This window comes from Adiantum capillus-veneris, chromosome 21 (genome assembly GCF_014529385.1).
Source record: "Adiantum capillus-veneris isolate H3 chromosome 21, ASM1452938v2, whole genome shotgun sequence".
NCBI lineage: Eukaryota > Viridiplantae > Streptophyta > Polypodiopsida > Polypodiales > Pteridaceae > Adiantum > Adiantum capillus-veneris.
Window position 1 is genome coordinate 79,079,621 of NC_140951.1, and position 18,940 is coordinate 79,098,560.

At 41.6% G+C, this 18,940-nt stretch overlaps 1 protein-coding gene across 1 annotated transcript in view; it reads left to right on the forward strand.

Moving 5' to 3' along the window:
- Positions 1 to 6,026, forward strand: part of PPD1 (Photosystem II reaction center PsbP family protein) — a 34,247-nt gene extending 28,221 nt beyond the window's left edge. Inside the window, exon 2 of the mRNA XM_086493839.1 lies at positions 5,640 to 6,026. Coding sequence (XP_086349965.1) covers positions 5,640 to 5,855 — 216 coding nt within the window. The 3' untranslated portion in view covers positions 5,856 to 6,026. The remainder of the gene's footprint in view (positions 1 to 5,639) is intronic.
- The last annotated feature ends 12,914 nt before the right edge of the window (positions 6,027 to 18,940 follow it).

Consider the following 18,940-nt stretch of genomic DNA (forward strand, 5'->3'; position numbering starts at 1 on the left):
TTGGGGGCCCTCTCTGGCACTCTTCAGCGTGCAGATTGCAGAGCAGGTGCTCCCCGGCTGTTGTACTTTGCGAATCAACAGTAATATAAAACAAATACCGAAAGGGGCGCCAAGGTTTGGGGCCAATACTCTCTAGGGTGGAATTCCACCACTCCGTGTCGTGTGTCGTCTCTCTCTCTCTCTCTCTCTCCCTCTCAATTCATTTGTTGTTGAAGTGCTAAAGGTCTGTTTAGTCTGTTCTTTTCTATTGGCACGTGGTCCCCGCCTTCTGACAGTGGTATCAGAGTATCAGGCGTGTGCTTTTCTGAAAGCATACCGGTCCTGCAAAAGAGCAGACAGAGCTATTGGAATTGAATTGTATTTGAGATTCCTTGCAAGAGAAGGATCCAGATTTGTTTCAAGTCACTGTTTTTCTCAGAAGCAGTGCCACGCAGATGCTGATGTCTACAGCTACCAAGCAGCATACTCCAAGTACTTGGCAAGCTTTCAAGAAAATTTTTGCTCGAAGTTATATGGTTTCTGACGTCTTCCTTCGTAGTGTGACTTCTGGGAGAGTGGGGTATCTTGAAATGCTTGCCATGGAAACCCTGGCAGATTATATCTTGAAATTTCTCGACATCTCTTAGTAGATGTCTCTTCTCGAGTTGATAACCTTGGAGGTTCGGTGTGATTGCTATCTCTTGGGACTACCATCGCCGCCAAAGAAACATTGTCTGTCCAAGAGCTGATGGACCATGCTTTGCTCGGCCACGACCCTATGGAACAAAGCTAACCCTAATTTTTTATGTAGGTTTCAGGATGGAAAGTCAGTCGACTTTTCGAGCTCGACTAATGTCGAGATTGCTTTGTTAAGTTTGTGTTTTGTTTGATCTTGTTTGGTGATCCTGTTTGAAATTTGTTTGAAATGGATGGTATTTGTTTTGAACCTGTTTTGGTGCCGATTTGAATTGTTTGACTTTGGTTTGATACTGGTTTCAATGATTGGTGATTTTACTCCCGGGTGGAGAAGTGAGAAATACTGTTTTGGTATTGTTTGAACCTTGGAACGACGCAGGCCGATGCCTGGGGAGCGTTTCGTTGTATGTTTGAAAAACTCCGAACGACGCAGGCCAATGCCTGGGGAGCGTTTGGTTGTATGCTTATAAAATAATTGTTGTTGTGACTCCCGGCCCGGACCTGGATGGTTATGCGAGAGGAGTATCAAGAAGTCTGAGCAGTGGTTACTCTCAGCACCTCCAAACGACGCAGGCTACGGTCTGGGGGGCGTTTGGTTGTAAAAGGCCTCTATATCTCCCGGCCCAGACCTTTTTAGGTTATACGGGAGGAGTGATGAGGGAGTCGTTGAATATCTCCCGGCCCGGACCTTGTTAGGTTATGCGAGAGGAGTGTTCATCGACGGCTTTATGTTTCTATGTCTTGTAACATGCATATGTGAGCATTTGTGTTGCATTGTGATGTGCCAACCATTGAATATTCCTAATTGGATGAGATTGCCTGGGTATGTAATTTTAGTGCATCAAGACACTCGAGGAAGATCAGTACGGTCTGGGTGTGATGGCTAATTTTACTACGCTGAAATATCAAGAGTTCCGTTCTGGACGAAAGGAGAAGCTAACTCCTTGATCAAAAGAGCAGAAAGGAGAAGCTAACTCCTTAATAAAAAGAGCAAACTGATTGTCGCTCGGAATGTCCCTCGGAAATTTTTGAGCTAACTTGAGTTGTTTTGCAGATATGTTGTAATCGCGGACGATTACTCTCTTTCAAGAAGGGGAGATGTAACAAACTGCTGACGTGTCAAAGCCTAAAGAATGGAGCCAACTTACAGATGATGTGGCTGTCTGAGAGCAAAAACCCTAACCCTAATTTATGCCAGAAACCCTAATTGTTGAAACCCTAATTCTGGAAACCCTAACCCTAAAACCTGCAAACCCTAAGAAGAAGAAGCAATAGAAGAACAAGTCCTACCAACTTATAGGGACCCCGTCCGATGGGGCCCCAAGTGACATAAAGACATTAAAAATAAAGCAGAACACACTCAAAAGACTTTGCACATCAAAATATGATGATGTGGCACCTGTACGGACGTCATGGAATTCGCGGCGGATTTTTAGGGAAATCCCGAAATTTTAGGAAAGTGATTTTTTGGGGTCAGCTTTTCATATTTGATGCTTTTAGGCTTTGGGCCTTTAAATATGACCCTTGGGGGCCCTCTCTGGCACTCTTCAGCGTGCAGATTGCAGAGGAGGTGCTCCCCGACTGTTGTACTTTGTGAATCGGCAGTGATATAAAAGAAATACCGAAAGGGGCGCCAAGGTTTGGGGCCAATACTCTCTGGGGTGGAATTCCACCACTCCGTGTCACGTGTCGTCTCTCTCTCTCTCTCTCTCAGTTCAGTTTGTTGTTGAAGTGCTAAAGGTCTGTTCAGTCTGTTCTTTTCTAGTGGCACGTGGTGCCCGCCTTGTGATAGGCTTGATGGGTGTCTTGGTAGCCTGAAAACGTGTCAAACCTGACTGCTTGGTCCCATCCTTGAACTCCTCGATCTTCTTTTTCTTTTGCTTCTCCTCCTCTGAACTATTAGATGGCTCCCAATACCTTCTAGACTTTTTCAAAAATATGCTTTTCTTGCTTTTTCTTCACCTTTTTTGCGTTTTTTCATCCTCTCTGGAACTAGAGGACAACAAATTGTCGAACCCCTGAAGATGAATAAAAATTTGGGTCATCCTCAAAATGAACACACTTCTTGGATCTGCTTACCACCTCGAAAGCCGACTTCTGTCCAAATAATCAAGGAAATTTGTTGATTTTTTCTTCCGAGAGTGCTTTAAGCTTTTGAGCAATCGGTTTGTCTTTTTTTCAAGAGCTTTGTCAAACTTTGTTTGCGACTACAGTTTTTGCTTCCTGCGCTTTGGCTTTTCTTTTTGCTTCCTTATTGTCTTGAGAGGAGATTCGATGGCCTCTCGCCATCTCGAGTAAATCTCATCAATCTAGTAATTCTTCAGGTGATTCACATGTTTCGGGTCTTTGGAGGAGTCCATCATTCTTTTCACACACATGTCAACCTGCAGTTGACATTGTACTTTGCTCTGTCAAGATCCTCCTTTGGAAATTTGCCAAAATCTCCTAACTGTTTGGAAAATTCCAAAATCTCCATTTGTTTCTTTTGTTCCCATTCTAAGATTCAACTTTTCTTCATCTCCTCGGTGACCAACAGTCGGAGAGGTGTCGTTTCTGTCGAATTCTCCATGTGTGTTGCAGAAGGGATCGGATCCTCTGTAGAAGAAGAATAGTTCTAAGCTCTTATACCACTGCTACAGGCTTGGGCACACCAAGCGAGAAATCAATAGCAACACATGAACAAAATCTGCAGATAACTAAACTTGAGTAGAGAGAGAGAAGAGGAGAGTCAACACGGCATGGAGGAGTTCCGAAGACACACTGGCCCCAAAGATTGGTGCCCCGGTATTTCTTTATTATTATGGTTCGCAAAGTACAACTTCTAAGGGTCCTCTTTATCGAGACTTTGCGTCCAGATGCTCTCCGAGAATGAGGGCCCAAGGGTCCTTATAAACTTACATGGGATGCCAAAAGTAGAGCCCAAAAGCATCATATCCAAAAGCATTCACCCCCAAAATCTTTGCTTTCGAAAGGTCACACAAGCTCTTTGCTGAAATCTGCCAGCGCAAAACGTGGAAGTCCGTATAGCCTGCTGCGTCATCATTGTCAGTGCAATTTATGGAAATCAGCCTAGAGCTTAAGCTTTTGATATTTTTGCCCCACAGCCGGTGCTCATAAGTTCTTTCAAAGTGGTAGGGTTTGGTTTTTATTAAAAATTCTAACCTCTTTCTGTTTTAGGCCTCTCGACCACACTTTCTGAGTTCAATTCAGTTCTTCTTGTCCTCTTGGCCAGTTCTTCCCAGTTGGGCATGTCATGTCATCAACTTGTGACAATGATCCCAAGTTCACCGTAATTTCTTGCAAATGGTCTTCCAAAAGTTGGAAACCCGCTTGTGCATGTCATCATTGGATCATCTTGAAACTGATGAACAGACTGAATGCTGAATGCACTAACCAAACAATGGAGAGCGTGCTTTGCACATATGTCTCTCGTCATCAATCTAATTGGGAACGATATCTCCCCCAGATGGAATTTGCTTATGACAATATTAAGCACTTGGCTACTGGATATAACCCGTTCATGCTTATGTATGGTTATGAGCGGAAACCACCCATCGTCGTTGGACTCAAAGGCGTCAAGATGCAATCTATCGCCGATTTCTTGCACGATATGCAGAAAATGCTCGAGATCGCATAAGAGAGCATAAGGACGGCACAAGATCGTGCCACTTTTTATGCTAATAAGCATCGGCAACTTTGCGAATTCCAGGAGGGCATGTGGGTGTACCTCAGGGTACCGAGGATTCTGAACGATCCAAACCAGCCCATGCTCGAAATTATCTTCTCGCCATTGTGGTCCGTTTAAGATCACATAGAAGATAAGTGGGGTTTCTTACAAGTTGGACATGCCTCTTAAGGCATTGGTTTTCACCACGTGTTTCATGTGAGCTGTCTTAGAGAATGGTTGGGACAGGATGACTTAGTGATTCCTCCTGAGGACATCGCGAACTTGGAAGACACCACCTGTTTTATTCCACTTGAACCCGAATCGGTTCTGGATCAAAGGTCTGCAAGTCTTGCAAGACTTCGTATTACGAATATTTGAAAAAGTGGAAGCATTGTCGTGAGTCTCAAACTACTCGGGAGTCGGTTAGATTGTTACAGACTCATTTTATAGGTTTTATAAGCGAGGATATTGCTAAGGACGCAATTAAAAATAAGGGGGGAAGTGTTATGTCTTCAGACATCAAGATGGGCACCTACGGCCAGTGTGAACCAACCATGCATGTGAATGCACCCTTAGTTGAAGGGATGTTATTAAAGGAGGTTAAAGAAGTCCTATAAATAGGACTGAGGTTACCCATAGTTTCAGGGAATGGACATTTTTAGGTCCCCGTTTCCATTCCAACTTCCCGTTCCAAATCCCCGTTTTCTGTTTCAAACGCGAGTATCCATAACAGGGAATGGCATTTCATGCTCGTTGCCATTCCCCGTTCCGATTTCCTGTTGTGTGATCACCACACTTGGACTCTAGGCCCTTGGCAGCTCTACCCACACACCGGCTTGGCGTGGGGTTGGTGGTATGGGACACCAGCCCTTGTGGTAGAGGCTAGCCCGATAGCTACAAGCTCCCAAGCTCGGGGATGAACCCGTAACGGCTCTATGGCTGGGAGGTGAGTTTGATGTGCGCTCTCTATGCTTGTTTTTGTGTGAGTATGGCGTGTGTCATGTCATGTGTGCTGGAAGGATCCGGCAAGGGACTAACACTTTCCCTTCTTTTTCCACCTCCTGCCTCCCCTTTTGCCTCTTCAACAAAGGAGAAAAACTACCGTCTACCTGGCCCAGGCCACAAACAAGCCATGCACATGGTAAAACGCTCGAATATGAACTCGTTTTTTTTTTCTGGCTACTGCTGGCAGGCTAATCCCTCTTAGAGTTGCCGGCAGATGATGTCTTTTTTTTTTTTCACACTTTCAAAATAGTAGGTACTAGAAGTGGCCCTAACAAAGCTTGTTGGTTGGCAGGTGAATGTGAAGTCCTATGCAAATAATCAGCAGTTGGCTGTGATGCCACAGGATCGGGTAGTGCAGCTTGAATGGGACAGGAGATATCTTTCTGTATTAGGCGTGGAGAACAACAGACTTTATGAGTTGAGACTACAAGTTCCGGAGTATGTATTGAGCAAAGAGGAGGGAGAACTGCAAAAGATCATGGATTCCTTTATTGTATTCAAAGTATGAATATAATTCTAGTGGCTTTTTATATTCTGGCCCACTTCGTGAAGGTCTTAAAATGTTCCATTCTATTGTCCTGGAGTGATAACACAGGTATTTGGGTACTCTATCCATCTTGTTGTATCAGGGCAGGCTTCACTGAATAGCATTTAGTAATCTGTATTAGTAAGAAAAGAAGCTCTCTCTCTCTCTCTCTCTCTCTCTCTCTCTATATTTATTTATGAGTATCACACCCTACTTGAGTGCTCAACTTTTGATCAAGTTAGAGCTTGCTTTCCTCACATTTTCAGCCATGACCTCTCCGTACACACATTCCTCTTCCAACCACAGTAGACTGGCAGTCACTTCCACAATCCTTGTGCATCAAGAGTCACTTACTAGCTCCATGCACCCCACATGATATGTTTCGTTTGGTCCTATAGGTCATATTTGACCTCCAAGCATGATGATGGAATCTCTCTCTCTCTCTCTCTCTCTCTCTCTCTCTCTCTCTCTCACACACACACACACACACACCTCCAAGGCTTTTTTGCTTTCCAATTCATGGTTTACTTGGACATTGCAGCAAATGACAGTTGTGAAGTTTATTTCTAGTGCAAATTTCTAAATGTTTCAAGGGCTTCTTGAGGTGGTACATGATATAGGGTAAAGTAGCCAATTTAGGGACGGTTTACAAACAAGCCTTCTACTTTTAATATTCTTGGGGGAGAATTTGCAAATCTAATCAGGTTGGATTTTTAAAAATTGCATCAGAATCCTTTTGAAAAGATGAATCCGATGATACCAAGATTGATATTTTTTAGATTTTGTTTCAATGCTCCACTTGAGAAACTTCAATTTTGACCTTTTTTGATACATTAGAAACACTTAAGGCTCAATTTAGGTACACTTTTCAGCAAATCACAACACGACACATAGGCAAGATTCTAAGGATATGCCACTTTTTTTGTCTCTAAATTGGGGGTACGTCCATTCCAAACTTAGGGCCCAAAATTTTTGCTCTCTAAATTGGCTACTTTACCCTATGACAAATATTTGGCTCACCTGAATAGAGCATAGAGCATTGTAAAGGCAGTGCATCCCATTCTCTTGCCCCGCATGCATTTAGTTTTGGATCCTATTCCCTTACAGATGAGTAGTATCCATAGGGCCTTGAGTGCAAAAGCGAGAATGTTCAAGCAAAATGACTCCTTGTTTAGTGCCAAAATTCATCCATGATATTAAACATCAAATGACCTTTTCCGTATGAGTAGACCACTCCTCTGCAAATATCCACAGAGGCAAATATTATTTGTCTCCTTAGGCACTTTCTACGTCAAATATCCTTCTTTAGTTACACACTAAATGATATAGGTGTGTGCTATATTGTCAATGCTTTTCTCTTGTAATCATAGCTTGTTGAATCTTTTTTAATTTCTTTTTAAGAAAACAAGAAAAAAGCAATTCTCAATCTTGAGCAAGGAATTATATTTTTTAATATCCTTTGCTCCATGAGGTTTGTCCTTGACAATGTCTTCATGCCCATTCTAGTCATGCCTTAGTAAAGGAGGACCCTTTTGAAGAGAGAAAAGATGCATGCTCGTTGCTTACTATTGTGCCGACCAAGGTTTAAAGGGGAGGTTTATAATTTCCTTAAAATCCATTCAAATCAAACTACAAGTTAACCAAAGCAAATAAGAATAATCATAAATAAATTACGAACAACAAAGGAGGACTAGGAGGGAGGGAGAGATATCTAAGAGCAAGTTGGATACAAAAGAGAAAGAGTGAAGATGTCACAAATTTTTGACGTGTCAAGCCACTGAAGAACGGAGCCAACTTGCAGATCCCGGTCGAGGAGCCTAAACCCTACGAAGAGCAACAGCAGAAGAAGAAGCAATAGAAGAAGTTTTTACCAACTTCTGGGACCCCGTACAATGGGGGCCCAAGTGATCGAAAGGCTATAAAATAAAGGACCCAAAAGAATGTGTCAAGCCACTAAATACCGGAGCCAACTTGCAGATCCCGGCCGAGGAGTAGTAGAGGAAGAAGCAACAGAAGAAGTTTTTACCAACTTATGGAGCCCCCGTCCAATGGGGTCCCAAGTGACCCAAAGATCATAAAATAAAGTAGGACCTACACACATACCAAAATCCCTTACGTAAGCATGATGATGTGGCAGTTGTATGGACGTCCGCGTGTTGCACTGACAGTGCCACATGGCAGGTTATACGAATCTTCGCATTTCATGCTGCAAGTGATGACATGGTAGACTATACAAAATTCCAAAGATGGGACATTCTATATATATACACACAAAAATGCATGGAGAACAATACGCTATGCAGGAAAGATTTATGAGGGGTTCTTCAAAAAGGTGTAGCTATAAAAGCATATGATGTGGCTTTACAAGCTTTAGGAAGGGTTTTTGCTATCGATGATATGTGATCTCATCTTATTGTGCATGAGTGTTGAAATCTACGTAACTCGATCATGATTAAGTTAATAGACTTTGACTCTTATGCTCATCTCTTCAAGCATGAGCAACATGACTTAGATATGATCAGCTCTTCCAGATTGAGCATAAGCCTAATAACTACGACTCTTAGCGCCAAGTTATCAATACTTGAAGCTTTGGGACTAGCGCTTTGCTCATTTTACGGCTTGAAAGCCTGACTTTGATTTTGCCAAAGAGTCAGATGCTTTTGAGTTTGATGCTTTTCATGTAAATTGATTTTCATAGCCCAAGGGCCTTTAAATATGAGCCAAGGGCTCCTTCTCTGGGACGCTTCAATGTGAAGCTGTAGAGGATGGAGTACTCATGATGTACTAAAATCAAGCATTATAAAGAAACACCTAAAGGGGTGCCAATGTTTGGGCCAGTGCTCTCTCAAGGTGGAACTTCGCCACTCCTCGTCTCGTGTGTCGTGCACTCTCCATCTCTTTCAGTTCATTTGTTATTTGTAGTGCTTAAAGTTGTTCAGTTTGTTCTTTTCCGTTGGAACGTGGCACCCGTCCCCATGATAGTGGTATCAGAGCTTCAAGCGTGTGCTTTGCTAAAAGCATGCCAGTCCTACCAAAGAGCAGACAGAGTCAGCTGGCGCTTCTGTTACCATATACATATGGTAGTGATGTGTGTGAACACACTAGGACCGCCGGGGCATTTTTTCCCTCTTTAGGAGGTTTTTTTCCATTGCACACTAAGTAACACAGTCTCTATCGTGTGCCTTGAGCTTCCTTCGTCTTCTCTAAGCTGTGTGTGTTTCTCTGCAACCCTAATTCCAACAATTGGTATCAGAGTAGGTTGCATCCTCCCGGGCTTAGTCGCCAGCAGCTCCATCACATGCCTGCTCACTTTCTCCGATTTCTGTGAGCTTTGGCAAGCGTTCGCAGGTCAATTTGGGCTCATTTCGGCCTCCATTTCCACTATAGCTAGTATTGCACAGGCTATTTTGTCATTTTGTGCAAAATTTTTGTCAGTGCCGTTTCTGCATAACACGTGCCTTATAGTCTTCTACGGTTTGTGCTATATCGCATGTGTTGTTCCCCCTTCGTTTCTCCTCTTTTCGGGCAGTTTTTACATCAGGTGCAACATTTACCATGGCTAACAACAACACAGATGTGTTCAAGATGTTTGTTGTTGAGGACAGATTGGATGGGGACAATTACCCTATGTGGGCTTACATGATGCAACATGTTCTTGTGTCAAAGGACGTGTGAAATATTGTGCAGGGCATTAATGTACTTCTTGGTTCTGAGGATGCAGGCCATATTGAGGATGTTGCAGGTCTTGCTGCAAGAGTTGCTACTATTAGAGTTGTTTTGCCTACGACTGAACAATCTCGTTGGGATGTAAAGGATGCGTAGGCTCATGCATTGATTGTGTTGTCTGTGAAGCGCATCATTGTTCCTCACATTCGTTCAGCAAAATCTGCAAAACAGGCTTGGGATATTTAGGTTGCTCTTTATGCAAGTCGCAATGAGGCTAAAATTGCTTTGCTGCGTAAAGAAGATGATATGGACACTTTCCTTGCTGGTGTCAAGGATATCAGTGAGCAACTTATTTCTACAGGTGAAGTCATTTCAGACAGTTCCCTTGTGCAGACTCTTCTTGATGCCATACCAGATTCTTACCAGATTTTTGATAGTACTTGGAGACTTATGACCCAAGGAAATCTTAAAGTTGTCAAGTTTGATGCATTATGCACATTGCTATTGCAAAAGTCACTCTCCAGAAAAAACAGGCCTAGACAGCGTGCAGTTGAACAGGCTTTTATTGCTTCTCAAAGAAAGGGTGGTAATAGCAATGCAGCCACTTCTTATGGTTCTGTTGCGAGTGGCAAAACTTCTGTTCCCAATGCTTCTGCTGGCAGTACTTTGTTTGGCAATTCTAGTGATAAGGGCAAAAAGAAGATGCGTTGCCATTATTGTAAAGCTAATGATCACTTGATCAAGCAGTGTCCTAAGTTGAAGGCCAAAGAGGCTAAGAAGAAAGAGGGTGGTTCCACTGCAAATGCTGGTTACACTACAAATGCAGCCATTGTTGAGTCTTCTGTGAGAGGAGACTGTGATGTTGATGTTGATGCAGAATGGGCTTTTAGTGCAGAGTGCACTTACAATCTTGTTGTCCATGATGCATGCATGTCAGTTGCTGTTGTAGATTCACATGTGTGGTATTTCGGTAGTGGTGCTACAAAGCACATTACCTCACATTGTGAATTGTTTACTTCTCTCGAGTCTGTCCCTCATGGGAATTCAGTCACCTATGCCAACAATGCCTCTTATCTAGTTCACGGAGTTGGAAAGATTGTGCTTAATGGCTGTTCTTTCACACTTGTTGATGCAGTTTATGTACTTGGGATCAAGAAGAATCTTTTGTCTGTATTAGACTTGGAGTTGTAATCAAATTTGTGGATGACAAATGTACAGTTCATGACTCAGTTTTGGTGATGAAATTGTTGCATCTGGGCTCTTGTGCCGTGGGCTATATAAGCTCACTTTGTATGACAAGCGTGGACAAAATTTTACAAATGCAGTTGCAGATTCAAGGGCTATTTCAGATGCAAAACTTTGGCATGCATGTTTTGGTCATCTGAATTTTGCAAGTTTGCTGCATTTGCCGAAATCTGATATGGTTGCTTCTTTGCCGCCTCTTGAAGCACCTGTCAAACATGTTTGTGAAGGCTGTATTTTGGGTAAGATGCAACATTCGAAGTTTCCAAAGGATGTTTCAGTTAGGGCCACATGCAGGTTGCAGCTTGTGCATAGTGATGTTTGTGGGCCCATGCAAACTCCATCCTTAGGCAACTCCCTTTACTTCGTGACTTTCATTGATGATTACTCCAGGCATGCATGGGTATTTCCGCTTAAAGTGAAGTCCGAAGTTTTTATGCGCTTTAGACAATTTCTGGCTATGGTTGAAAATGTATTGAAATGTACTATGGGCACCCTCCGTTCCGATGTATGTCTCATGAATTTAATGCATTTCTGGCTAGTCATGGGATAAAACACCAATGTATAGTGCCTTATACACCTCAGCAAAATGGTGTTGCTGAGAGAAAAAATAGGTCACTTACGGAAATGGCATGATGTATGGTCAAAAGTCAAGCTTTGCTGCATTCTTTTTGGCTTGAGGCCATCATGTGTACCACTTATGTACTTAAAAAGTGTCCTACGAAAGGTTTGCAATCTATTACTCCATATGAAGCATGGCATGATAGAAAGCCTTCTATTGAGCACATGCGTGTTTTTGGCTGTTTAACATATGCTTTCGTGCCACAAACACAGCGGAGAAAATTGGATGATAAGGCTGTCAAATGTATTCTTAATGGTTATAGTGCTGAAAGCAAAGGTTACAAGTTGTATGATCCGCAAACAAAGCGTATTCTGGTTCCATGCGATGTAGTGTTTGTGGAAGATTCTGTTCAACCCTTGCTGTCATGTACTAGAGACAGTGTTGTAAGCTCACTGGACATTTATGACACTTTGTTGCCTCTTTTCAATGGTGGAAATACGAATGTAAAATCAATGGGGAAAATGTACAGCCTATGTGGGTTTCTGAAAATGTTACAGATCAGCCTATTACTAATGCAGATGTACATGATGTACTTGATGAGGAAAGGGCTGAAAATGAGCAGGCTAAAGGTATGCCAAAATGGCTGGTGCATACATTGCGTGACAGTAAATTGGATGCACCTTTATCTAGTCGTACTCGTTCAAGCTCTCGCCATGTATCTTATGCATTAGATTGTTATGCTTTGGCTGTGTCTAGCTTACACGATGTTGAGAAACATCTGTCTTTTGATAAAGCACAGAATTCAGAAAATTGAATGGCTGCCATGCAATCAAAATATGATGCACTTATAGAAAATGACAAATGGACTTTATGTGATTTGCCTCCTGGCAAAAAGGACATTGGTACAAAGTGGGTTTACAAGTTGAAACACAAGCCGGATGGTGAGATCGATCGCCATAAGGCTCGACTTGTTGCAAAGGGTTATGCATAGCAAAAAGGCATAGATTATGAAGAGACTTTTGCTCCCACTTGTCGTATGACTACTGTGCGTTTTCTATGTGCATTTGCAGCTCATTTTTGTTGGGATGTACATCAATCAGACATTGTTACTGCTTTCTTGAATGGTGACATACTTGAGGAAGTTTATGTAGCGCAGCCTCGCGGTTTTGTCAAGAAAGGACAAGAGGACAAAGTGTGCAGATGTAATAAGGCTTTGTATGGGTTGAAGCAATCTCCTCGTGCTTGGTATGAGAAAGCTGACACTCATTTGGTCAAACAACGCTTTCGTAACAGTCCAACAGAAAGCACATTGTATGTAAAGCATGAGGGTGATGTACTTCTCATTGTGGTTCTTTATGTCGATGATTTGCTGATCACTGGACCAAATGAAAGACATATTGCTGAATTTAAGGCTGATTTGAATGCTACTTTCACGATGAAAGATTTGAGGCTGTTGCATCATTACTTGGGTATATAGTTTAATCAATGTGATGGTGGTATTGCCTTGTGTCAGAAAAGTTACATGGAGACATTGCTATGTAAGTTTGGACTTGAGGATTGCAAACCTATTGCTACTCCCATGGAAACAGGTTTGAAGTTGGGTCTACATGATGTTGGTGATCCTGCTGATGTCATTCTTTACCAAACTGCTACTGGTTGCCTCATCTATGTATGCAACACGAGGGCGGATATTCAGTTTGCAGTCTCACACGTCAACAAATTTATGCATAGCCCGGGGTCTAAGCATCGGCAGGCTGTCAAGAGGATTTTTCGCTACCTTAGTGGCACTTTACACCTTGGCTTGTTTTATCCCAAGGGGGGATCATTGCCGCCAGATTACATGCTTTTTCGGACTCAGATTGGGCTGGTTGTTTTGATACACGCAAGTGTCCACAAGTGGTTTTTGTTTCATGCTTGGCAGTTCATGTATATTATGGTTGAGCAAGAAGCAACCTACTGTGGCCACTTCGAGTTGTGAGGCTGATTACAGGGCAGTTTTCGCAGCTACGGTAGAGTGTGTATGGCTCAGATGCCTTATGGTTGATTTGGGTGTTGGACACGACACTGCCAACACTATCTACACTGACAGTCAGAGCGCATTGGCAGTTGTGAGCAACCCAGTTTTTCATACTCGCACAAAGCACATTGAGGTGCATTACCACTATGTCAGGGAGAGGCTCTTAGCATGAGAGATCAGCTTGGATTATGTGCCAACACATGACAACCTTACAGATCTTTTCACAAAGGCTTTGTCTCGTGAGAAGCTCGAAGCTTTCCGCAAAGCTTTGGACTTACTCCCCTTTGTGGACTAATCATTTCCTCAGGGCATGGCACTTCCCTTTACTCATGTGCCAGCTCGCGTTCACCGCATCGCTCCATGGGGGATTTGTTGACATGTGGTAGTGATGTGTGTGAACACACTAGGACCGCCGGGGCATTTTTTCCCTCTTTAGGAGGTTTTTTCCCCCGAGCATTGTATATACGCCCATCACTCTAGGGCTATCTATCCTTCCATTGCACACTAAGTAACACACTCTCTATCGTGTACCTTGAGCTTCCTTCGTCTTCTCCAAGCTGTGTGTGTTTCTCTGCAACCCTAATTCAACCAGGTTTCAAAATTTACATGGAAGTTTATTAAAGAATCTTCGTGCCCCAACCCTAGACTTATTAGCGACTCCAACCCTTACTTCATGGCGCGTCAGGCGCCCTCCCGTCTTGATCGTTGTGTCTTACTGGGCATAAGCCATAAGGAATCACTTGCACAAGAAGGATCACTTTTTTTTCCGAGCGAGTATTTTTCTCAAAAGCAGTGTCATGAAGTCGTGGATGTATATAGCTACTAAGCCGCACACTCCAAGGGCTTGGCAAGATTTCAAGAAATTTTTTGCTCAAAGTTATAGGGTTTCCGACATCTTCCTTCGAAGTGCATCTTCTGGTAGAGTGGGGTATCTTGAAATGCTTGCCACGAAAACCCTAGTAGATTACAACTTGAAATTTTTGACATCTTGTAAACAGGTGTCTCTTCTCGAGCTCATAACCTTGGAGGCATATTGTTATTGCTATAGCTTTGGGCTACTATCACCACCACAAGAACATTGTTTGTTGAAGATTGTTTCGACTATTCAAGAGTTTATGGACCATGATGTGGTCTGTCCTATCGACTTTCGAGCTCGACTGATGTCGAGAATGCTTTTAGTTTTTTAATCTGTTTGAGAACTTGTTTGGTGATCCTGTTAGGAATTTGTTTAAAATGGATAGTATCTGTTTTAAACCTGTCTTGGTGCCGATTTGAATTGTTTCTCTGGTTTAATACTGGTTTCAATGCCTGGTGATTTACTCCCAAGTGTAGTGAGAAATACTGTTTTGGTATTGTTTGAATCTGGAAACGACACAAATGAGATGTCTCGAGAGCATTTGGTTGTATGCTTGAACATCCAAACGACGCATGCTTCCATTTGGGGGGTTTTGGTTGTAAAAGGCCTCTATATCTCCCGGACCGGACCTTTTTAGGTTATGCGGGAGGAGTGATAAGGGAGTCGCCTGAACCTCGATGGTTATTTGCGGGGGGGAGTGTTCATCGACGACTTTATGTTTCTATGTCTTGTAACATGCATATGTGAGCATTTGTGTTGCATCGTGATGTGCCAACTACTGAATATTCCTTATTGGATGAGACTTTTCTTGGAAGCCAACGACTAGGATATCAAGAGCTCCAATCTAGAATAAGACTCCTTATTGGATGAGATTTTTTTGGGAAGCCAACGACCCAGGATATCAAGAGCTCCAATCTGCAATGAGCAAACTGATTGACCCTCGAAATGACCCCGAAATGTTTTTAGCTAACTTGAGTTGTTTTGCAGATATGTTGTAATCGCAGAAAATTGCCTTCTTTCAAGAAGGGGGGATGTCACAAAGTGCTACGTGTCAAGCCACTGAAAAATGTAGCCAAAGCGAAGATTTCGGTCAAGGAGCCTAAACCTAAGAAGAAGAAGAAGAAGAAGAAGAAGAAGAAGAAGCAACAGAATAAGTTTTTACCAACTTTTGGGACCCTGTTCGATGGGGTTCCAAGTGACCCAAAGATCATAAGATAAAGCAAGACCTAGAAGAACGTGTCAAGCCACAGAAGAACGAAGCCAACCTGCAAATCCCGGTTGAGGAGTGTAAACCCTAAGAAGAAGAAGCAGAGGAAGAAGAAGCAACTGAATAAGTTTCTACCAACTTCTCGATGGGGGACCCAAGTGACTCAAAGACCATAAAATAAGGCAGGACCCACACACACACACCAAAATCCCTCGCGTAAAGGCCTGATGATATGGCAGTTGTACGGACGCTCACGTTTTGCGTTGATAGTGCCATGTGGCAGATTGTACGGACCTTCATATTTCATGTTGTAGGTGATGACGTGGCAAGTTGTATGGAATTTCCTAAAATTGTGATGGTTGCTTTTGGGAGGCCATATGATTTTGAGTTTTAGGCTTTTCATGTACACTGCTTTTCATAGGCCAAGGGCCTTTAAATATGAGCCAAGGGCTCATTCTGTGGCACGCTTCAGTGTGAAGTTGCAGAGACTAGAGTACCGACGATGTACTGAGTTCAAGAAATATAAAGAAATACCAAAACGGGCATCAGTGTTTGGGGCTAGTGCTCTCTCAGGGCGGAACTCTACCACTTGCACTCTCTTTTTCTCTTTCAGTTCAATTGTTATTTGAAGTACTTAAAGTTGTTCAGTCTGTTCTTTTTCGTTGGCACATGGTACCCGTCCCCGTGATAGAAGAAAGCAAAAATAATGTCAACAAAAGCACACATAAGCCAAAAGAGTGAAGAAAGAGAGAATAGTGTCAACAAAAGAGCACAGATACACATAGAAGTGACTCGAGCGGGGGGGGGGGGGGGGGGGGGGGGGGGGGTGTGCAATGGGTAGGAGCTTAATCTCTAATTCTCTTGTTAAAAGATAATCCATTACCCATCCGAGTGTAGATGGTCAAATGATTACTTCAAATCAATGTGTTTCATCTTTACGTGAAGCATTGGATTGCACATTGACTATCATAATGTAAATGTAGAACCTCTATCATATTGCTTAGATATCTCAAAGATTAGTTATCCATATAGCTTCCTTGTTGGCCTCTGGCATAGCACATAATCAACTCTTGCGATTTACATAATTATGAAATCTTGCAAACAAGATTAACATGAAACTCCACGACCAATCATTGTAGCATATGGAGGAAATAGAGTACGTATTGGCTCCCATTCTTCTAATTGAAATGCTTGAGTATGCAATATATTTACTCCTAAGACAAGGAAAGAACCTCCTTAGAATTATCTTGTGTGATATGCATTCCAAGAATATGATTTTATTCGCCCAAATCCTTCATGTCAAAGTTCTCATATATTTTTTTCCTTAATGCATTTAGTTCAAATACTCTTGCCTATATCATCCAAATAAAGCATCAAGTTCAAAAGGTTACCATCAATAGCTATCTTTGTGTAGAAATATCAATGAAGTTTTCTTGAGACTTCATGAATGCATCAAAATTATGATACCATTTCCTTGGTGCTTGCTTGAAACCATGGAGGCCTTTTACTCACCAATTTCTCTTTGCCTTTCAAATAGATAGTTGATGAATATAAATGTCTTCATGACCATCTACAAGAATTCCATCTTGATATCCATTTAGTCAAGGTCCATATCTTCTCCTACAACCAAAGCAAGGGCAATGTAAAAACTAGTCTTTTTGACAATCGAGGTCCTTTAAGTCTTTGAGCTCTTTGGTAACCAATCCGGCATGTATGTAGGTTTTCTACCAATGGCTGTGATGTTCAACTTATAGGCATAGTTGCAAGCATGGGGCAATCATTGCATAAACATATACCATATCACAAGAGTTAGCCAAAGAGGATTAGTTTTATTCAAAATTGGCATATGTATTCATGAAATGTTGGTGAGGGTCTTTATAGAGACCCATATTTTAAAAACGGTATATAAATAGGGGTATTATTAATAATCTTTTGAACGCCTATCATATAGAGAATTTTTGAATGACTTATCACCATGGCCTTGCAAGAAAGTATTTGTCCCTCTTGGCAAAGGTATCTAAGATTTTAGAGGAGATATGGTTCATCTAAGAAGACACCATAGCTAATTAATCTCAAATCTTGCAGCTTAGATGACTTATGTCTCATCAGTGGCCTTATTGGGTGATCTATTGATATGATAAATTTACTAGCAATCGATTAGCCAAAATCCCACCAAGCGGTTACATGTTTAATAACATACTACACACTTTCTCTTGATGATAGTCATTGCCCATTGCAAAATACCTTTCTATGAAGCATTATAGGTAGCAACCAATATTCATGTGTAGTGACATGAGTGTGGCGCCTATATTCTATGATCTAATTTTGAAAGTACAACCAATGTTGGCAATCAAGAAACCATAATCAAAGCTAGAATTTAACAGACTATTACCATTTGCAGATTCAAAATTAGATATAATTCCTTTGTCTACATGCCACTCCTCTTCTCTTCATTCTTTTACTTGCATATAATTTTGAAGTTATTCTCTTCCAACTTTAACAATGCTTGTTTATATGGCCATTCTTGCCACAATAAAATCACGTAGCTTCCTTCTGAGCACAACGATTACATTTTTATTTATTTATGTCCCAAAGAAATTTAGTAAACGAGATTTGCCTCTCATGTAAAGAGAATTTTGATTCTCAAAAAGACCTCATATAGTCTGTCATAAAATTCTAAATCATCAACATGATCATCTATTTATGCAATAGTAAAATAAATAACTTGGACAAAGAAATTCTTTATTAGACTTGCATGGCTCATCTAGCTCATCTCAATCACCTCAAGATATATCTTTGTGATTTGATCCTTGCAACTTTATTGGCAAAATCTCAATTTTCACCATGATCATCTCAAAGTTACTTTTTCTAGTATGAAATTTGTTTCCATCTAAATTTATAAATTGAACAAATTTTTCTTTAGCAAAGAGAAAACCATAATTGCTAATCTATAGAAAATGAGATATTTAAGCAAAAATTTGATAGTATTTTGATCGAGTTGGCATGACAACACTTACTGATATGGCAAAAACTTGATAGGATTTTGATTGTATCCTAGCATGAGATCTAAAAACCATATGGCCATGGGCAACATAAAACCCGTTAGATAGCATAAAGTGGGCATGAAATAATATGCTACCTTGGAGTAAGTGCAAAAATTTCAAGCCATCAAGCAAATGAAAAAATGCCATACGATGCAAAGCATCTAGCGCTCAGTTTCTTAACCCACGAGGAGTATATGAAAGGGTTCAACAACAACCTAATCCACCTTATGATGGTACCAAAGCCCCTACACTTGGCTTCAAGAAACCTCACCACAACTCTCACAAAAGGGTAGAAATGAATCAAAAATCATATATGTGTCAAACTACTAGGAAAGTGTGTCAATATGACAACACATGCACAAGGTGTATGAACAAACATCATGATATTCACTTTGGTAAGATTTGGCCACCAATGCGCACAAGGAAGCACAACAAAAGTTTAAAGGCCTATAGACATAGAATACTTTAATGCT